Source organism: Ambystoma mexicanum, chromosome 7q (genome assembly GCF_040938575.1).
Source record: "Ambystoma mexicanum isolate Mex_15411 chromosome 7q, UKY_AmexF1_1, whole genome shotgun sequence".
NCBI classification, from domain to species: Eukaryota; Metazoa; Chordata; class Amphibia; order Caudata; family Ambystomatidae; genus Ambystoma; species Ambystoma mexicanum.
The window spans coordinates 491,224,805-491,247,848 of NC_090941.1; the positions used below are offsets into that span (position 1 = coordinate 491,224,805).

At 49.3% G+C, this 23,044-nt stretch overlaps 1 protein-coding gene across 3 annotated transcripts in view; it reads right to left on the bottom strand.

The window, feature by feature from the left end:
* Positions 1-23,044, bottom strand: part of PHF11 (PHD finger protein 11) — a 1,101,640-nt gene that overhangs the window by 51,225 nt on the left and 1,027,371 nt on the right. For all 3 annotated transcript variants that reach the window (XM_069639873.1, XM_069639871.1, XM_069639872.1), the window contains one exon: positions 4,498-4,569. In XM_069639873.1, coding sequence (XP_069495974.1) covers positions 4,498-4,569 — 72 coding nt within the window. The remainder of the gene's footprint in view (positions 1-4,497; positions 4,570-23,044) is intronic.

Genomic DNA, 23,044 nt, shown 5'->3' on the forward strand with positions numbered 1-23,044 from the left:
CGATGGGCTGAAAACAGGATTTCCCTCCTTGGCGGCAGGGAAACTCTAGTCCCGGATGCAGTCTCCGCTGGTGGGGTCTCTGCCGGCTTGGCCAGAGTCGCGGCGATCGCCTCGATAGAGGCCTTTGCCTGCTGGGTAGGGGCCTTCACCACCTTAGGTGCAACCCGGGCCTTCTCCTTAGGGGGAGGGGCGACGCCTGGCTACCCCTCTTCCGAGATCGGACAGGGCTTCTCCCGAAGCTTACCCGGGGTCTCGGACTTCCTCTTCCCCAAACCGGAGCGCTGGCTCGTGGTTGACGGTGCCGGGGAAGGCGCGCCCTGCCTGGCGACCGAAGAGCCCGACCTTTCGGCACTCCCAGAGCCAGCGGACTCGCGCCGCTTGGCCTGGTGTTGGGCCCCCGTCGCCGGGGCACCCGCACAGGATTTAGAAGCCCGCTCTGACCTTTTCTTCTTCTTCTCACCCGGTGAGCCCTTCTCCAACCAGCTGGCGAGACGGGATCGACGGTCCCTCATGGTCCGCTCCGACAAGTTCGAACAGCTTGGGTCCGGGTGACGAACTTGCGTCCTGGGCAATCTCGAAGTAGGCCGCAAATCTTCTGGAATCCTCCAAGAAGTTGATTCGACGCAATCTTCACCCTTGAGGGGCGTAGGAAAATCCTGCAACGGGTAGCCGTTAACGGAAGTAGAAACGGTGGAGCATGAGGCTCGATTAAACGAAAAAATGTGAAAATTCACCTGAAAAAACACGAAACACGCAGTAAAAGCTCGAGAGCTAAGTACGAGGACTCCCAACACTTGATCGTGTGGTAAAAATCTGAAGATGGCTGCCAGAGGCGGGATTTAGGGAGATGGCAGTCATTGGCTGTGATCAGTATGACGCAGAGATCAGTGATTGGTTACTACTACGAAAGACAGATCAGAAACGAAACTGATACTGATTTTTCTTTACCGAGGATTCCCAGCCTGACGACGGGGAATATTCATGAGCATGTGAATCCATGCCAGACCCCATGGTGGAGAAGTGGTTTTCCTTCCTGGCCACGGGTGGCACGTGAGGGCACTTCTTTAGAAACTCGAGGGCGTGCCCCTGGGCCAGGGTATCCAGCACCCAACGGTCGGTGGAGATGGACTCCCACACGCTGACGAAATTCGCCAGCCGGCCTCCCACCGGGGTGCTTCGGTGGGGGCCCGACGCCACAGTCGGTTCAGTCCTGTTTCGAGGCCGCCTTGCCGCCTTGACCTCCCTGGCGATGACGGCGGGAACCTCCAGACTTGCCCCGTCCTCTATAGGCCTCCTGCGACGAGGAATGGCCCGCTTGACGGTAGGTAGAGGAGCCGCTGCCGGAACATTTGGAGGCCCCTTGCTTGCCTCCGGTGTTCCGAAAGGACGGCCGTCGTTGCAGGAGAACTCCCAGGGCCAGGGCTGTCTCCGTTTTGATGGCTTGCAGGGACTCATCGACTGTCTTCCCAAACAGGTTGTTCCCGTCGAAGGGCATGTCCAACACTTTGGCTTGTACGTCCTGGCGGAAATCTGTCGCCTTAAGCCATCCGTCTGAGGCAAACACCGTTGCCCAACTGGCAGAAACCGGTGTCAGCGATGTCCGTCGCCACCGTTATGGCGTGGTCCGACGCCACCTTGCCTTTTTGAAGGTTTTCCAGGGCTTCTGCCCTCTTGTCGTCTGGCAGGAAGTCCAACAAGGGAGCAATTTTATAGCAAAGTTCCCTGTCGTAACGGGCAACGATAGCCAGGGCGTTGGCCACCTTAATCGTCGTCGCCGCCGATGTGATGACTCGTCGTCCCTTCGCGTCGAGCTTCTTTCCCTCGCCGTCCGACGGTGAAGTCGATGTTGATGCCGATGCCCCCCCGCCTTCTTCCTGGCCGCCGCCGAGACGACTGAATACGGGGTCGGCTGTGCTCTAAGGCATAGAGGGACCGCGTCGGGGACCCGGTACTTCTTTTCGTATCGGTCCCTTTTTGCCGGCGTCGTGGACAGGTTCTTGAGGAGGGAGAGCCCCTCCTCCCAGATGTCATCCAGTAGAGGTACAGCGAGGACCGTCTTCCTCTAGGTCTCGACGTTGATAGAGGAACTCCTCCTTCTTTTCTTCGGGGCAGAGCTGGAAAAGCTCAGATGCCCTGGCGATCATCGCATGGAAGGATCCAATCTCATCGGGCGGAGAAGCCCGGGGAGGGGGGGACGACGGGAGGTCCACCCCGCCGTCCCCGCCCTCGTCGTCCGTGCCCGTCGTGGCCGTGTCCGTGCCTGTGTCATCCCCGCGGACCGTGGACAGGGAATAGGGGTTGAGCAGTCCTCAAGGGCTGGAAGGGTGCAGGAGGATGTGTTCTCCTCCTCTTGGGTGGTGGACTTCCCGACGGCCCTGTCCCTGGCTCCTCTGTCGGGCCTGGCTCCGGGTCTTCCGTCGGGGGTAAAGGCAATCTAGTCCTTATTTCAGAGCATAAGGATTGAATTACCATCAAAATGGCTGCTGAGTTGTCCTGTGGCACTGGCTGCGACGGGCGCGACGGTTGGTCTGGGGCCCCATCGGCGCCGCCGTCGCTTCCGTCGTCCTCCTCGTCGGGATACCTCTCGACGGGCTGGTCCTCCTCCATGCCCGCGTCATGGCTCTCAGGGTTTCGACAAGTTCCTCCTCGGAGGTTGTGTCTGAATCCACGACGGCCACTGGCCCCCCCTCTTTCTCCGCCGTAGGCTTCGTGGGGGTTCTTTCGATGGGCTTGAAAGATGCCTCGTCTGAGGTGTCAGGGAGACTCTGGGCCCTGAGACCGCTACTACAGGTGTAACCTCCGCAGGCTGCGCCAGGGTTGCCGCGACCTCCTCGATAGAGGCCTAGCTGGGTGAATCAAGGCCTTAGTCACCGACTGCGTGCTTGTGGCCTTCACCTTGGGGGAGGGCTCCCCGCCTCGCTCCCCCTCAGCCGAAATCTTCGAGATCGACCGGGGCCTCTCCAGAAGCTTGGCCGGGTTCTTGGATTTCCTCTTACCCGAGCCAGAGCATTGGCTTGTGGTCGATGGCGCCGGGGAGGATGCACCCTGCCTGGCAGCCGAGGAGCCCGACCGTTCGGCGCTCCCGGTGCCTGCAGACTCGCGGTGCTTAGCCTTCTGTTGGGCCCCCATCACCGGGGCACCCTCACAGGACTTACAAGACCGCTCATATTTCTTCTTTTTTCTCACCTGATGGGCTCTTTCCCTCCAGCCAGTTGGCGAGACAAAAATGGTGGTCCCTCATGGTCCGCTCCGACATGTTCCCGCAAAACGCACAGTCCTCCTCCACGCGCGTTTTGTCCTCGTGAAGACAGTAGAGGCATAAGGAATGCTCGTCTTCCTTGAACACGTTCTGCAGCTGGCATCCAGGGCAGGCCCTGAACAGCCTCCCGGGTGTCGAGCTCCCTTTCTCCTGGGCCATGTCCGGGGTAGGCCTCAGAAACTTCTGGAATCCTCCAAAAGCGTCATTTGACAAAATCTTCACCCTTGAGAGGCGTAGAAACTTCTGAAACGGGTACCTGTTGATCGGATGTAAAGACGGTGGAGCTTGAGGCTCAATTTAACCGAAAAATGAGAAATTCTCTTTGAAAAAGCGCGAAAACGCAGCAAAAGCTTGAGAGCTACAGCACAAGGACTCCCAACACTTGAACGTGCGGTAAAAATCTGAGGATGGCTGCCGGAGGGGGGGCTTAGGGAGAGGGCAGTCATTGGCTGTGGGCTGTATGACGAGAACAGTGATTGGTTATTACTAGGAAAGACAGATCAGAAACGAAACGGATACTGATTCTTTTCTGTACCGAGGATTCCCAGCCTGACGACGGGGAATATTCATGAGCATGTGAATCCATGCCAGGCCCCATGCTGGAGAATGTGACAAACTCGAGAAGACACAGAAGAATTTCGTTAAACAAACAAGAGCAGTTTTGCTAGAGTGAGCAGAGTGTGCGGAAAAAAGGAACTGAAGTCACGGGGCGATGCACCTCTATATATACTTGCCCTGACATTATATCCAGCGTGGGGCAAGCAGAAACATCGGGTGGAGCCACACTGCGCCCCTGGTGGCGATAAATGTTTTCAAAGAGCAGCTGGTGCTGGGAGATAGATGATATAGCTGAGGAATCTTTGGGAGGAAGGAGTCCATTAGAAAATCCTTTTAGTGATAGGAACAAAGCCTAGAGGTTTAAGGGGTGGGAGTGTTGCTATTTTTGGAGCAGACTGAAGACCATCCTGAATAAGACAATCATTACTTGCTTATTGATAGTCTTTTGGATGCCTGTATGCCCAATATCTTCCATACTGCTACGGTAGTAACTCAATTCACCAACAGTACTGCCAGCAGACAGTGAGACTGACAAATACTATAAATAGGATGATCATTCATTGATATTTGAATTAAGTAGCTTCACAGCTTTTCGCAGTACTTCGATCCTATGTTGACAGGTAATCACGTTTTCTGTCACAAAGCACAAACCATGCTAACACAATCTAACACAATCTTACCTTCTTTAAGATCTCTTGCAATGGTTTGAAGACACCCAGTAGCCAACAGCAGCTGAAATGCGTGTTCATAATCTGAAAAGAAAAATTAAAATACATTTATCTTTAATTATTCACCGGCTATCATCTTAATGAGAATCCAGCTGGACACAATCTTATAAGAGCATGTTCCATAGCCGTATCTTTATTTCTCCATTTTGGGTATCATCTACAACTAAAGCCCGCCAATGGGAGCTCTTAACCTCCGTTGTTTTATTTAAAGCTTTACAGAATAACTTCATCAATCCAATTTGGAGATCAGGAAAAAGGGTGACTGGCTAAGAGTATAGAGTTTATCATTACAGGTAACTAACTTGCTCTCTTTCAATATTGGACAACTGTCAGTAAGTTAAAATAATATGGAATAGTTTAGTTTATCAAGAAGCCATCATTCAATGACAGTCTGCAACAACGCAAGGTATTCCCTCGCAACAGAAAAAGAGTTTTGCTTTAGAAGTCTGGGCCCTGGTATTAAGACATGATGAAATCACCACCCGACAACTGAAATATGTTTCAAACAGATAGGGTATTCACTAGCAGTTCACAGTAACATGGGATGGGAATAAAATATAACAAAGTTCTACCTTCGTGAGGGGTCAGAAATGCGAGGCGGACAACTTGGTAAAGGTTTTTCACAAGTAGCCATTTTATTAACTCATAAGGGTGTGACAAACACCTTGCTACTCCTAACCTAAAGGGGATTTCCCTGCCTATCAAACTAAAGCTAAAGGAAAACCTTTAAATAAAAATCATCTCTCCCTCACACTTACACATAGATCAAATTCATAAAGGTAGACTATGGCAATTCAGGTTAAACATAAATAACCGTTATGCTCAATATAAACCTAGGAACTGTTTATCCTTGTAAGCTGGATTGGATCTCCTTCCCCAGATTCAAAGCAGGATTAAGAAAGTTCCTTTATGTAGGCAAGTTCTGGTCATAAAGTTGTTCTCGCTCCAAAGGTCTTTCACTTGGCCTTTAACAAAAAGTTCAGCCAATTAAAAAGTATTTATCTCTCCACTTGTCAATAGCTCAACACAACCTCTTCTTGAGAAAACAACTACTTTCATAATCATTCTGTAGCAAAAACAATTTTTTGTCAGGATGATTTCACCACAAATCATAAAACATACTAGTGGCCTTGCCACTTCCTCTTCTCCACATCCTCCAACCACAATGTAGTACTTCAATGATTTCTTCCTGGTCCACTAACCTGCCAGGAGTACCACTAAGAATCCATTTCCTGGTCCACTGGCCTGCTAGGACAAGACTCCTAACACTACTACAAGTAATCTGTTGGGAAGCTTGCTTCAAATCTTTAGAAAATCGATCAGCTAGCCAGTGCCCCCCCCACTCACTCGCATCCACAATAGACACAGCCTGTACACTACAAACTGACCTTTTTCTTACTGCCCTTAACTTGACTCTGTTGTGACATTACTGGCAATTTCTGAATAATATCCTGTATATAAACTATTGTAATATATCCTGTATATAACCTTACTGTATTACTGCGTCAGTCTGCCTTTATCATTTACAAGTGTAAATGTAACTTTGCAACCTTTGCAACCTATGTAAACTTCGCATATCCTGTACTGCTGCGCCCTCTTACCCTCGGCACCTGACTTCCTGGTGCCACCAGGCTATTCCAAGTCCAGCGGCCGGAAAGTCAGGTGCCAGCAATTTTGTTAGTCCCCATTCCCATGGAGGCCAATTGAACTCCATGGGAATGGGGACACAGGAGCACCAACACTGTTAACAACGGTGCTGGTGCTCCCGTGAGAACTCTGCGAGCGGGTACTGCCCCGCCCGGCAGGTCTGACACTGGCAGGCGGGACGGCACCCACCCGCAGAGTTGTAGTGTGCTGGTTCAGAAACAACGGTGCCTGTAGGCTTACCGGCACCGTTGTTTCAGGACCAGCACTATTGTAATGAGACGCTTTTACTTTTAACAACATCAAATTGCACAACTTCGTCTGGGAAGACATGAAACACATTGGTGTTGTTTGTTGCACTGTTTCATTTGTCACATTCAATGCAGGAGGGCTTCTTTCCTGCCATTCTTGTTTTCCCACTTGCACATCAATTAACTGCAGACATTGTCCCTCTTTGGCTTAGGCAATGCTTGTTCATGTCTTGCTCAGCTATTGCATATTCCTCACTTTGGGAATAATGTTTACAATCTTTCTGCAATAATGTTCTCTTATTATTTTGCCAATGCGGGTTACATGCTTTCTGAAGTATTGCCCCCTCTTTACTTTGGTGAAGGTGGTTCTTAGCTTGCTTCAAAATTACCCTCTCTTTTTCTTGGCAATATTCTTGGCTTTGGTAATAATGACTATAACCTTTCTTATCATGCCAATATGCCTTTCTTACATTAGTTGGGCATTCAAAATAATTATCAGCAGCCAGCATTCCGGGGTTACCCAACAAAAGTAAACTCCCCGGTTTCTTTATACGCGTCCATTCGATCTGCTGCCACTGCCAGTTCTGCTCTTCTGCTGCTTTCTGCATGGCTGATTGCTTTGGTCATTTCCCCACGGCTGGCGCTGATCGCTCTCCCTGTGCACTCTGGTACAAGGCATGCAATAAGGAGAGTCTCTCTCTCCAAGGGGAAAGCCTGCTAAATTACAGCTTCCCGTTGCATGACCTCTGGACTTCAAATTATCAATCTCGAAGACCCTCTCAGGACCGACATACGCATCAAAAACAGCGGTGGCTCCAGAGGCTCTGTTTCTCTGCTTCTGCTGTTGCAATGGCAGCTTGCAACTCCTGCTACTGCTCCTCATTCTTGTTCTAATGGCATGCACCATAGGGTAACTTAACTATTCAAAGGTCCCGCTCAGGTGTGGGTCATTAGAAACACTTGACTGCATACTGCAGTGTTGTGCCTCCGAGTCCCTCTTCTTCGCCCCAGTATGTAGGGCATTGTGGGACTTGAAGTCCCCAATATTTTGGCTACTTTTTTCATCAAACTCCTCAATTCTACAATATGCTATCAAAACTGTAGGGACTCTATGGAAGTTAGCTAGAGGGCTCTCCCGGTTTTCCTGACCTGAGTCCCTTCTCATGTGATCCTCCAGCAGAACACCACCTCCAGGGTCAGGATCAGAAAGCGTCTGCCTTTCCCTTGCCACATCAGAAGGTTCCCAGGCCAGGGTTGTTGGTATAATCACCTTTGATTCATCACACTTGGCAGAGAGAAACTAAATAACCCAAAGGATATGTCTCCCAGGATATGTCTCCCAAACAGTTCTTTACAATAGAAGTTGTAAGAAATGGCTGAGACCCTCCTTATGAGCATATGGGTCACTGGTCAGGATATCACACTACTACAAAGTGCTTTCCAATATTCCCCTACAGGTTAGTTCCCAATTTGATGGTTACATTGTTTTTCTTCCTCTGATACCAAAGATCCTTGGGATTCCTTCTGAGGGTCAATCCTTTTCCAGAACATTTGTCTCCCCATCTCCATCAAATATACTCTCTGGAAAAACCACAGTCCTTGTCTGGGTAATTTGCCAGGGTCATTCAACTTGAATATGAAGGTCGCTCTGCCCAGTGAGACCCTGGTCACTGGCTGCCCTCTTGGAAGACCACAGATAGTGGAGGGTTCCCTCTGGTTTTGTAGATATTTGTTTTGGAGCGCTATGGTACATTGCAGAAAAAATACACTGTTTCCCAGATGTGAGGTAGGCAAAGAGGGCCTTTAGATGCTTGCGCTGGGTTTGACCCACACCCTGTATTAAGAATCTGAACCTCCTGCCCAAACCAGTTTTACTTTCCACCTGGCTGGACAGATGCTTACTCCTACCTGGGTGCATGACACCTTCTGCCCCTTTAACTGTTACTGAACCACTTACTCCTCACTGCTCACCCATTTGCTGCTCCAAATTCCCTACCTGGATTTTCCACACAGGAATTATTTTAGTCTTCTGAATGAGCGGGTTTCCCACAAATGAGCGACTGCTGTGAATACAATTCTCCCTGCCCTTGCGATTAGTGGGGTTGCTGCAGTTCTGCTCAACATTATCAGGTTTGTCTGATTGTTTCTGCTCTGCTCCGACTGTGGACAGAGCCTTCAAATAGTGTGTCCTTCATCTTGGATTTGGCTTTATAACGCATGTGCACTGGTAATCGCTTACAGAGTGTCATGTTGGAAGTGTAAGGGCAGGGTAATGGTACTGCATCTCTTCTATGCCACTTAGCTCACTCTCTGCGGTATGGCTTTGCACTTATCTTGTAACCTTCTGATCATTCATGAATTGTGCAAGCACTGTGAGCCAGGAAACAGGGTATGCATATTTCCTAGTTAAAAATAGAGCATAAGGGCTCATAGTCCTAGAAAGCTGACCTTCTTGGCGCTGCTTGTGCCATCTTCAGCAGCTCCACACTCTCTCTTGGGCAACTGCAAGGAACGGCAGAACTGCCAATTTACAAATAAGAAAGAAATTGCAAACATTCTAATCAGCATTTTGAGGACCTAATTGAGCAGGGTAAGTGTGATGACAAAGCTGTAGGACGAACAACCATTAGAAAGATTATCAAAGGTGAGTCATTTGTTCATCCAACAGGTACATTCCTCCAACAGATTATTCATCTGTGAAAGACTCCGAAAGCCAAGCAAGGAGATAAATAGAGGTGGGAGAAGGATGAGAATACTAATCTTAAATCAGGAAGTTTTGCAACGAAGACCTTCCAATCCTCGCTGCCTCACCTGCCAGTGAGTCGAAGTCGTAATGCCTCATGAAAGTATGTATTGAGGACCAAGTCACTGCTTTATAAAGCTCCACGAACTGTACACCTCTTTGAAGAGTCAATTTAGTTGCTTGTCCTTTGGTGGAATGTGCAAAAAGATCTTCAGACACCTCCTTCTATGCCAGTTTGTGGCAGGTCTAAATAAAAATAACTATCCACCAATACATAGTTTTTGGATAGTCTATCCTTTCTTTGGACTGGCAAAACTAACAAATGATTGGTTGTCCAACAAGACTTTTAGTTCATGATACATAATATTTCAGAGCCTTCTTGGGATCCAGCCAGTGCCAAGAAGACATGGTTCAAACACGAGCCGGCATTGTCTCAAATGATTGTGGTATATTTTAATTACAGGTTTTTGTTACAAATACAACTGTGAAGAAATAATAAACTGTGTGCAGGAAAATAATGTGAAGGATAGTCTTAATAGCTTGCCTTTCCTGGGTCTAGTTTTTCCCAGAACGTCTTCCTCCTGACCGAAGAAATATCAAGCTAACAGTTTGGGATTCAAGTGAAGGAACAAAAACAAGGGTGGTAATTTATAACAAGAATAACATTCATTGGGTTTAATCAAGTATAGCAAACAAAAAGCAGTTCCTGGTTTTAACAGATCTAAACATCCAGGCCTTGAGATTCTAGTGACACTTAGTTCGGGGTGTATAGGTGTCTGCTGCTCTTCTTCCAACAATAACCAATCAAGGAGGGCCAACACTTCTTCAGTATTACATTGGGGTCATTGTGCCATTCCAAATCTTGGCAACTACAGGGATGAAGTTTAAGGTTGCCACACACAGTCCACAAGGCCTCCAACTGGTCTTTGGCCAGAACGTCTATCTCTACCACTGGGACGTTTTGGCAAACATCCAACCACCCCTTCTGGCTGTTCTTCTCGCACCTCCAACGGTCTTGTACTTAGGAGGCCTCACCACCCTCTTCTTGTCTTCTCTAGCAGCCCACTTTTTACCCTGAACTCCTATAACTTCCTTTTCACCTCACGCCATCCTCACTGCTTCCCCAGAGGTACATCTGGGGTACCTTCCTTCTCAGACTCCACCTTGCCAGGCAATTCTCTGTAGAGTTTCCCTCTTCTGGTGATTCTGCTCCCTCATTCTCTGATTGTACCTTCACCTCCTTCTCGTTTCTCTAGATGTTCCTCCAGCCCTTCCATGTCTATTAACTCCTCCTCATGCTTCCTCAGCAACTCTTCCTATAAGTATCTCGCCATCTCCTCTTCCTCTAGATGTAACCTCCTCCTGGATGGTAACCACCTCCTACCTTAACTGTAAACACTTTTGGGTGTTCTTCCACCCATTCTTCTACTCAGTGTTTAAGCTTTGCTTCTTCATGCTCTTTCACAACCCTCAACTTCTATATGGTGATCCACCTCCTGTTCTTTCGCAGCAACCTCCTACTCTCTCAGCTCAGAAGGCACAGATCTACTACCTCCCTCTGGCCTTTCCTCCCTTTGCTAACACCTACTAGGTTCTGTTGTTCTCTGCCCCACCCCTCTCTTTCCAAGCCAGTCTCTCTGCCAGTTAGCTCTTACTCCTCACTCAGTCTCCTTCATGCCCTCTCGCCTCTTCCAGACCAGCTTCACCAATGTTCCCTTCTCTGCAACTCTGCTCTCGTCAGACACCTACACCTGTCTGTAAAACCTAGCCTCTTTTATAGAGGCCTGGCTCCTTACTCCACTCTGAAATCTCTGTTCAGATGAATTTCCAGAACCAGCCCTGTAAGAGGGTTCTAAGAGGCCAGCCCAGTTGGTGAACATGGATATTGACACGTAGTCTAGCCAAATTCTATCAAAGTGACATAAAAGAGGAATATGGCATACTTCAGGAGCGATGGGAGTGGTGTGTAGGTACAGCCAATCACAATGTATATAGGTGCATTATAAACAGCCAATAAATAAAATTAAAAGTCAAATAACAGTTTCCTTGCAAGTATAACATGCATTAATGTATTAGGCCATAAAAAACTAAACAGGTAAACATTAATAAAAACATATATCACACAACATACTTCTATAAACGTACATGTACACTTGATAATCTCAAAGTGGGATTACCTATGCTTTACACTAAAACACACTAGTAGATCAATCAAGTAATGAAATGAAACTATGGAAAGTAAAGCGAAAAGAACATTGTATTAAAACATAGTGTGCCTTAGATGTGCCCCAGACACCAAACCAAACTTCAGCAGTACTTCCCTGTAAGGAAATATTTCCTTTTTGCTGCTATCCTCCCACAGACATCTCTCAGACACTTTTGCTTTGTTTTGACTCCTGACCTGACTTTATGGAGGTAAGTAAAGCCTTCTGTTTTACTTCCCTTGCTTTGTGCTTATTTTTTGGGGGCAAATGATCAGTCCCTATGACTAACAGTGCTGAGACGAGGGGGCCATTACGAGTTTTCTGGTAATCTGGCAGTAAATCTGCCAGAATACCAGCAAACGGAAATACTGATACCACTACTTGGTCCAGTAGTATTTGCACCGGATTATGAGTGGTGGTAGGCAGTGTAAGTTCCCATTTGATGGAGTCCCATTCGACTCCATTAACTCCATTGCGGCTTTTGCTGGTATTACCGGCGCCAGTAATACCAGTGATTATTGGCGATAAAGAGGCGGAATGACCTCCAGCGTTTAGCTGGAGATCAATCCGCCATTTTACCGGCAAACTCTTAGTTGGCCGGTGCGGTAATGTGGCTGTATATGTTAGGACCCTCACTTTATTACTGCGCTGGCCAACTGGTAAGTCTCTATGTCTTTCTTCATGGGTTTCTTGTATTTTGACAACTGCACACATCACCCTAAAGTGAAATGCGTTTAGGATATTTTGGGCCTCATTACAAGTTTGGCGGTAGCCTTGCCGGTAAAACTGGCAGGCTGCTGCCAAACTTGCATTATTTTCCGGCACCCACGAATGGGCAATTACCAGGTTATTATGGCCCTGCCGGACCTGGTAATTGCCCATTCGCGGGCGCCGGAATGAAATGCCTATAGGGCTCAATTGGGAATGGGGAGCACGGTAGCACCGGCACCGTTAATAACGGTGCCGGTGCTACAGTCAAGTTCTGCTCGCGGATGCCAGTACACCCGCCAGGTCCGACCTGGTGGCCGTATTGGCACCCGCAAGCAGAACTCATAGTTTGCCGGTCCGGGAACTACAGTACCGACAAGCTTACTGGTACCGTAGTTCCGGACCGGCAAACTTGTAATGACCCCCTTTGTATCATTATATTTTTTTCTTTTGTAACTTTTCAGTTACAAATATGTGTACAGGGCGGGCTGGTTGCAGCAGATATTTTTCTACTGCTCTTAAAACTGTTTACTCGTGCACATTTGCAATTACCGTAAATGGTTACAAAGAATGGCAAGCACACTAGGATGGCTGCGCTACATGATTTACATCTGCCCTTTTGACATATTGTACTTTTAACATTTTCCTGCCCTCCTGCCATATGAGGGAAGCCCTCTCCTATAGAAAGCTCACGCTTTATCGGGCAGCGGTGCAGTTTGTCAGCCTGGATGTAAGGACTAGGACTGTCTGGTCCTAGTCCACATCCAGGTGCCTGAATGTCTGTTGCTGGGCAGATGTGGCCACCGACAATACACGATAAGATAGCCACTGCCAGTTTGAATGGTGCAGATCCTTACCATTGGTGGACTTGAGCGAGCTTCCAGTCCAGATCTTCGATAAAAGGAGGACTCCTGCAGTCATTTGACAGATCATCGGTGGAGCCAAGTACCCTACAAAGAAGTGCAGCCTCTGGATAACCCAAGGACAACCATCGCAGCTGAGCAGCATTGCTTCCAGCCAAGTCACGGTGAAGCTCTACTCCTCTGCCCTGATCTCAAGAAGGCCTTCGTAAGTGCTTCAACCAGTCTCGACCCATGATCAAGGATCTGTGCCTTCTGAGCCTTCGAAGTGTCCCTGGACTAACCAGCCAGCTCTTTCCTGGGCTACCTCGCTGCACCGTCGATGTTCCGAGTTAATCCTTGGAATTTGGAGGTTCTTCAGCTTGTACTACAGAATGCCTGCTCCTGCATTTTCAGCCCCTTTGCTCAGCGGAAGCTGCGCCTGCTACTTTGTTCATCCATTGAATATCGCCTGTTGCAGTTTGACCGCAGTGACTCCAGTTGTAAGTTGTCTTCTTCGTTACCTAGGGTGTGATCAGATGTAAGGTGCCTGGAACCAAGATTCAAGCACGAAAAGTGACCAAAAATAAATCGTGTGTCCGAAAGTGATCTCTGCACCTGCGACTCCTGGGTCTCACTTTGACCAGACAAAACACAATCCATAAAATCAGCAGTGGTCTCTGGAGTCAAGGGGGCAAGTTAACATACCTGTTTCTTTTCTCCCTTGGCTCCCATAGGGTTAAATGGGCATGAAGTCCTGTCCCTATCTCCCTCTTTCCTGACTTAGACCGGTGGTGAAATGGTCAAGGATCCCTTCATAGACCTATCCCAGTGGAGTGGGATTGAGTGAGCTACTTACCAGCACTTTCCAGAACCTTTTGGAACTCTGAGTCTTAACCACCGGCATCGTCCAAGCACATAGTAAACCTACCTGAAAAGTATAACTTTGTAACGGATGCCTTTAGGGCACAAGGCCCCAATCAATCTTCGGGATGGACTTACTAAGTTCTAGGGAATTGCTTTGGTGTTGCTCCAAAGTTTTTCTACTTCCTTAAATGCATCTGATTATTTACCTGTGTTGTACTAGTTTATGAATCATATGCGTTTCTGACTTCTTACAAGAGTGAATGTATATCTGCTGTATATTTCCATTAGGGAAGGGAGGGTTGGAGCTCTTCCTTGACCCCACTGCTGACCGGAGAGAACTGTGCATCATCCTGCCCTACCACCACACGTGAACACTGGGGTAAGGACAAGCGTGCATGCCACATCATCGCTTCCTTAATTTGAACCCGCTGCTCCACATTGCCTCCTGAGATCCGGAGACCCCATCTGCGCTTCACTTACCTGTATTCTTCAATCAGCTGCTTTCTGCATTGGAGCTGAATAGCCCTGTAACTTACACGTGCATCACCTCCTAAAATGCCCGCCGTGCCTTTTGTTATTCAGTTGCCTAGCAACTTGATTTGAGAAGCAGTGCGGTACGATTGGGCGCATCGTGTTACTTGAACGCCCCGGAAGCACCAGAAGGCGTTAGCTGGCCTGTAAACAGAAGAACGATACAAAAGGCTGCTTGCCTGTCTGCGACCCACATTCTGCCGTATATTTCCACCAGGGGAGGGAGGGCTGGAGCCCTTCCTTGACCCCACTGCTGACCGGAGAGAAACGTGCATCATCCTGCCCTGCCGCCACACATGAACACTTGAGTAAGGACAAGCGTGCATGCTGCAGCATCGCTTCCGTAATTTGAACTCGCATCTCCACATTGCCATCTGAGATCTGGAGACTGCCTTCTGAGATCTGGAGACCCCGTCTGCGCTTCGTTTACCTGCATTCTTCAATCAGCTGCTTTCTGCATTGGAGCTGAATAGCCATGTAACTTACACGTGCACCACCTCCTAAAATGGCCGCCGTGCCTTTTGTTATTCAGTTGCCTAGCAACCTCATTTGAGAAGCTGCACCGCACGATTGGGCGCATCGTGTTACTTGAACGCCCCGGAAGCACCGGAAGGCGTAAACCGGCCTGTAAACAGAAGGCCGATACAAAAGGCTGCTCGTCTGTCTGTACCTGTCCGTGGAAGTCCATGCCAGACCATCAACACGTGAGTAGCTTCACTCTGACCGCCGCCACCACCAGTCCCATTAGGGGTGGGTGCTGCCTGAGGTGTATACTCCTGAACTATGACCTGCACTCTCTAAACTCTTACATCCTCTCCAAATCTGCGATTGCTTCACTCCCCACCATGAAGATTAGCGTGCGATGCACATGTGACGTTTACATTTGAGTGTCTAGACTATTGCGAACAATGCATTTCACCTATGTGTATTTACCTTTGACCTACACTCGTATGAGTGATTACGCCGACCACTGCCTTAGACTTACTATTGTTAACTTGATCAGTAAACATTGCCTACCTTCCCGCTGCTATGCAAAGTGACCTGGACACTTTATGCGGCTCAGAGATATTATGCACTCTAGAACGTTTCTGTGTTTAGCGTATTCTAACTAATGAGTATCAATTAACATGTGCTCTCTCCGAGCTTGGTAGGCGCATTCATCTCTACCTGTACGTGAACTGCCATTTATATGCACTGTGACGTTAGCCTTAACTTGCCTCCACATTCATCTGCCTCAGTCCTCTGCTCATACTTCTGGGCCCCTCTAACACGGCCCATAGTAAGCTCAACATATGGCTAACTGTGTTACCTTTTATAATTGATGCCTGATTGTACTGTATAGTCTAACATAAGTTTGATCACCAATATTGACAGCAATTACCACTCAGCTAACCTTGTTTATTGTGCTGCCTTCGGCGTTTTTGGTGCCTAAAATGCATTGTGAAGTCTAAGTTACCTCATTCTAACTGTGCTTCTTATAGTACTTTGCAGCCCAAATGCATTTTTATAATCAAAGTCTCTTTAGGCATACAGCCTACACTGTCTATTAGTACCCGGCAGCTTATGACCAAGGCTGCTATATACTGCATATAGTGTCCGATCATTAGCCTATTCCCTGTACCCACTCCAAGCTATTCTGACTACCAGGCGCCTAGCCATATTAGGGCTCTTAGGACTTATGGCACAGCATCCACCTCGAGCACTGACTGCCGCTCTTTCACATCCAGCTAACCCATTCTCTTATATTATGCATGCCTCTAGCTGCCTTACAGTAATCCTTTGTGCACCTCAGTTGCCGCCAACTACTATCCTATAGCGGTCAATTCCTCTCAATCAGAACCTAAGTTCAACACTATGACCACTCCTTTCTCTCCACTACCAGGGATTAAACCTACTAAATTTCTCCCAACCCTGAAGCACAGCCTACTTCACACAACCATTAGACCTACTACATTCCTACCGGAATTACATCCAGGAATAAAATCCCATAATACGGACTCCATTATCCCCACTGGCTCAGTAGGTACCATAACTCCTAGCCAATGGATTAACCTCTATGCTATAAAACCAGTACCTAACCAACCCTGCTCTATCGGATTTAGAAATGGTAGGCTTGGCTCTAGACTTGCCAGATACTTCTCTTCACAGACTAAGGGCCTCATCACGACTTTGGCGGTAATCCTTAAAATCGGCGGTAACGCTATTAGCTCCGATTTTAAGGGTCCGTCGGATCACAAGTCGAAATACCGCCGGCGCCATTACAGCCGGCGCAAGTACAGCCGGCTGTACAAGCGCCGGCCATAACAGCGCCAGGATCCATTCGCGCTAAAACATCAGCAATCACGAGTCCGGTGTAGGCGCTATTAGTGTCAGAAAAGCAGCGGATAATCCACCGAAAATACCTCCAGCGAAAAGCTGGAGGTAACAGAACACAGGCCACAGCAATAAGGGCCCAGGTGGAACCAATGCAAATCAGAGGCCTACAAAGGAGCCACCCATGCACAACACACCCTTCCCAACACCATTACACCAGCAGGGCAGGGAGGAGACAGCAATAAGGGCCCAGGTGGAACCAATGCAAATCAGAGGCCTACAAAGGAGCCACCCATGCACAACACACCCTCCCTAACACCATTACACCAGCAGGAGCAGGGAGGAGACAGCAATAAGGGCCCAGGTGGAACCAGTGCAAATCAGAGGCCTACAAAGGAGCCACCCATGCACAAAACACCCTCCCCAACACCATGCTGTCATTTGGAGCCGGGAGCCGTGATGTTGACTTATACCTGCTGCGCCTGGAGCTACAGAGGCCAGCCAACCAGGCTAGGGCCCTGGGAGTGCAGGGGACAGTGGGGATGAGGAGAAGGAGGAGGAGAGCAGCACCAGCAAGGCGGCCAGCCATCCCCAGGGTCAGGCCAACACCCTGAGCCCTGACTGATGGTCAGTTGGTGACAGAATATCGGCTGGACAGGGCAACCATCACCCAGTTGCTGGACACAATCCAGAGTGACATTGGCAGCCGCATAGCCACCAGCACGGCAGTACGTCCCCAAGTGAAGCTCATGTCTGTGCTTCAATTTCTTGGGACTGGCAGCTACCAACATACTGTTGCCATGATGCATGGAATGGCCCAGTCCACATTCAGTGCCATGCTGGGACAGGTGCTTGATGCACTGTTGAATCATGTGAACGAACACATTGCATTGCCAGCCACACAGGCATAGGTGCACCAGCTGAAGGGTCAATTCTATGCCATTGCCCAAGTCCTGAATGTAATAGAAGCCCTGGACTGCATACGTGTGGCACTCGTACCACCCCAGGCACATGAGGCTGCCTACAGAAACCGTAAACAGTACCATTCCCTCAACGTGCAGATGACATGTGGTCCTGACCTCACCTTCAGCCACTGCTGTGCCCGCTACCCAGGATCCACCCACGACTCCATGGTCCTGCGCAACAGTACCCTGCCGGCGTACATGGAAAGGCACCGAGGCCAAAACACATGGCTACTGGGTGAGTACAAATGTATACCATAAAGCATGTCAATCCACAACTGATGGTGCCTGTCACAGAATCCATTATTCCCAATAGGCAGCAGCATGACTGCAGCATTCACATTCAAGCACCTTGCACGATAAACCTTAGACATGTCCAACACAGCAGAACACACCCATGCAAGATGTAAGACATGTGGCGGCACAGTGACATATGGAAGCCCCACCACAATAAAGCCTCCTGTGTGAGTAGCACCATGGCTCCCAATGCTGAGACAGTACAGAAATCCCACCCTGGCCATCCGACAGTAATGAAATTCCAAACCATAAGCTGGCACATCCACAAATGCACCACCCATAAGTAGGCCGATTAATGAAAATGTACATCCCACGAACACTGTCCCCAAAATGGCCAGGGAAATGCATGGAGAACAGTACAGAATAGTGACGACCAGCAAATGCAACTGTAGCCAAATGGATTTGCAATGACACATGAGGCAGCCACTTCTGTCATGCAGAAGTAGATGGAAGGGCCCCCTTATCCTGCGACAAGTGAATGAGTACTGTTACATACAGAAACATAGGCGTACCAAGTGGAGAGTACCCCACTGATTCAATCATACCCGTAGGACAGCACACTCCACAATGTCATAGGCCAAATGACAAATATGGCAAAATCACACTGATGACAGAGCTCTGTACACCCACTGGACTTACCTTGTCCTCATACCGGCTTTCTCTCCCCTGCAGGTGATTCTGGATATCCCCAGCACACGTGGCTCTTGACCCCTGTACGTCGCCCACACACGGCGGCGGAGCGGGCATGCAACCTTGGCCATGCCCGTACACAGATCTGCGTGGAGAGGGCATTTGGACTGCTGAAGGCACGCTTCCGGTGTCTCGACCGCACGGGAGGGGCAATGATGTATGCACCAGAAAAAGTTGGAAAAATTGTACTGACATGTGCCATGCTGCACAACATCTGCTGTCGCAGAAATGTGCCACTGCCCCCTGATGCTCATGTGCAGCCACCTGAGGATGGTAGTGAGGGCGATGAAGTGCCAGAAGGTGTTGAACATGCACAAAGGATTGGGCTGAGGGAGGGGAGGTTGGCAAGACAGGGATCGATAGATGGATTCTTTTAGAAATGGGTAATGGGTAAATTGGAAATATGTCACTTCAACATTAAATTGCATTAGTAACAATCACTACTGTCCATGCATTGTGATTTTTCTAACGTGATTTATTTTCCGTCCAACAAACGCCCCCCCCCCAGTAAACACCCAGCACACAATCCCCCCACCCCCAGTAAACACCCAGCACACAATCCCCCCTCCCCCAGTAAACACCCAGCACACAACCCCCCCAGTAGACACCCAGCACACAATCCCCCCTCCTTCCAGTGAACTACCCCCAACTGTGCAGATAGGCACATGTGTCTTATCAGGGCACCAACAACGATGCCTTGCACCACTAGGATGGTCATGGGCGCTTTCCTTTTCCGGGCCCCTCTGGTGTGCGTGCCCTTAGGTGGCGCATGGACCGGTGCCTAGGAGATGGCTCGAGGGAACCCTCCGTGGGTGTGGTCGAAGTCGAAGGGACTGAAGGGGTGGCCATCATGTGCTGTCGCTTGAGATTGTTTCCCTCCCTTGTTTGCTCAGCAAGTGCTGAGACTGCCTCCGTCAACTCCCTCACTTGTTGCCCGAAGCCTGTCAGGGCAGCGGTATATTGTTCAACGACTCTGCGTGTGCATGCATTGTCCCGCGCTATGTATTTGCACCCATGCCATATAGATGCACTTGAAGCCTTGATGTGCCGGCTCTGCACCTTGGCCATTGATTCCACCCTGGCATGTCTGGCCACAATAATGTCGAGTCGGCCCATCACTGCTGCCCCAGTGACGAAGGGCACCCTTGGTGTGTCATGTGCTGGCCTGCGACTTGTGTGCTGTCGGGGGGGGCTGCATGGCGACATGGTGCCAGCTTGGACTGGGCTGTCTGGCTCAGAGTGCCGGTCTTCTGGGCTGCCATATGATGGCGTGTCCATGTCCGGCTGTGGTGTTCGGACACGACGCACAGGCACATGTCGACTTGCATGGTGCATGGTGTGTGCCTGGGCTTGGGCTTCCCTGGGGTGTGACCATCCCTTCGGCCTCACTGCTTCTGGGAGTGTGCTGTCCTCCGGCATGATGGCCACGTGGAGGTGTTGCTCCCACGTCGGGCTCAGATCCAGACCTCTGTCTCTCAGCATCGGGGCTGTGACTGGTGGCTTGGGGCGAGCTGGCGGTGGCCTCCCTGCGGCCATGTGGCTGCTGCTGCTGTCTGGTGGGGCTGCGTTGGGGTGAAGTGGGTGTTGGCCTGGGTCGTGTCCCTGCCGTGCGGCCTCTTTGTGGGGTGGTGGTGCTGGTGGAGGCGCGCTGCCATGGGCGCTGTGTTGGTGTGGCCTCCTCCACATCATCTTCGTCCCGTTGGGTAAACTGCATGGGAATGTCGGCGTGACAAGATTGCATGCGTGGTTGGGGTGCACTGCGCTCTGGGTTTTGGGGGTGTATTCATGCACACTCAAACTCTACGTAGCTGTCCTATGGCTATGGATGTCTATCCCCTGCCCCTGTCATTCATGCACTGCACATGCAGGGTCGTCTAGGCAGCACTACGGTTCAATGGATGTAGGCCTCACTTATGGGTGTATGCAGTACCTCACACACATTTCTTCGCATTCATTCACTCAGGGACTGCATGTCTGGTACTTTCAGCTGCATGCATTCGGGGGTGGGACTCACCTGCAGTTGGGTCGATGCCAGTGCCTGCCTCCGCTTCACCAATGCCCTCGATGGTGCCAACATCTATCAGGGCTGTCATTTTCTCCTCCCAAGGTGTGAGTTTGGGTTGGGGTGGTGGTGGGCCTCCTCCAGTGGCCCTACTTGCACTCCGGTGCTGTGACAGGATGCCACAGACCCGCACGCGCAGGTCGTTCAGGCGCTTGCGCCAATCCTCCCCATCCCGGGGCACGCGCCCCACAGCACTGACCCTTTGGCTGATTGATCGCCAAATTTGTGCTCTGCGCTGGCCACTTGTTTTGCGCTGCTGCAGCTCCTCCTGGTGTATCTCGGCCTCCTCGACCAGTACAGATAGCTCCTGGTCACTGAATGTGGGCTTTCGCACCCTGTCCAGGGCGGTCTTGCCCCTAGTGCGCTTCTGAGACATGTTTTGGGGTTGGATGGCGTGGATGGTTTCCAGGGGCTGTGATATCCGACGGATTGTGATTTCCAAGATGGCCGCCGCTTTATTTCCCGTTCCGGCGGTGACACGTTTCCTGCGTGCTCTGAGCGCGCGCTCTGAGCGCGATATGGCGGTAGCGCACGGTGCGCCGGATTTAAAGGTTTGCACTATTCGCGATACCGCCATGGACCGGGGCGCGTGCATGATAACTCGTGATCTGGCGGATTATCTGCCGGGGGCCTTGGCATTAGTGCTATTTACATCTGGCGGATAATCCGCCGCATTACCGCCGAAGTCGTGATGATGCCCTAAACCCCTAGCTAAAGTTAGCTCTCCCTTGGTGCCGAATAACCTAACTCCTAAATCAAAATACACAGATAAAACTAGAGGCAACCAAAGAAAGTGTTGTCCTAACCCTTCTAACACTACTAGCCACTACATCAAAGGTTCCTTAATAAATGCCAGATCTATGGTTGCCCATGCCATACTATAGCTGACATAATTAATACTGGAGAATTAGACTTCCTAACTATATCCGAGACATGGCTTCTCTGTTACTTGCCATTCCCAACAACTACACCATCTTGAGAGTAGATAGAGACACTTCTAGAGGAGGTGGCTTTGCCTTCATTGCGAAGTCGAGCCTAGGGCTCAGAGTATAAACCTCACCTATCGTCAAGTCGTGTGAACTACTCACGGTCAAATTAACTGCTACCAATTCAAGTACGCTAACTGTTCACTTACTTTATAGACCTCCTGGTCCCATTGAGTCCTTCGAGGAAGACATAACACTCTCGGGACACACTAAACCTACTTCACAAATATTAATGTTAAGTGACTTTAACCTGGGTTTCCACAATCCCAAAGACCAACATGCATGGGCATTGTCAAATAGCCTCACTGAACTTGGCCTCACGCAAAGAGTCAACCAACCTACCCACGATAAAGGTAGAACCTTAGATTGGGTAGCAGAAAACTGTGAGACCATAATTACCTCTGTTGAACCTCAGATGTGGACAGACCATTACTTAGTATCTTTCATCACACTACCCAGTAGACTGGCAATCAAGACCAACCCTATAGCTGCGCCCCTCCTCACTAGGAGCAAACTGAATATCACAGCAGATAAGCTACTGCCCCCTTTGCTTCCTACCTTGAACTCCATACCAGATACCTCTGAACCAGCTTTGCTAGTAGATCTATACAACTCTACCATCACACAAGTGCTAGACACTATCGCGCCACTTAAAATGAGAAAAGGTAAACCCAGAGCCCACCAAAACTCATGGTTCACACCCCAGCTAAAAGCCTTGCGGGCAGAGAAAAGAAAATTGGAAGTCCTGTGGAAAAATATTCCTTCCAAATAGAACAAACACAACCTGAATGAAATGTCCACTAAATATAAAGCGAAAATACTGCTAACTAAACGCGAAACCTCTAACGATAGGATCAACAAAGGCAGTACTAGCACTAAAGAACTCTTTGTTACCGAAACGGAAATGGAATCCCCCATTCCCCCTGAGGACTCGTGAACAAAGGATAAAGTATGGTGCACCAACATCCAAAATGCACAATCCAATAAAATTGCCACCATCCAAAATAAAATTGAAGCCAAAAGGTGCAACCTCAATAAAATAAGGTACCCACCAAAGACCCAAAGAATACTCTCCTAAACCCCTCCAGGGTTTCAAATTCTCCCAAGTCACTACCAAAGAGGTGGAAAAGATCATTGCCTCGCTCAAGCCAACAAGGTGTCAGGGAGACATCTGCCCAGCCCAGATCATTAAAGAAGATGCCAGAGACCTGGCTCAATTAATCACCAAATTAATAAATGCTTCATTTCAAACCTGCAGTGTCCCCACCAATCTCAAGGATGCGTGGTTTCTACCACTTCTAAAAAAATCATCCTTGGACCCAACTATCCCAACTAACTATAGGCCTATTACAACAGTCCCGTTCTTACTTAAGATAATAGACAAAGCTGCATACCTCCAGAT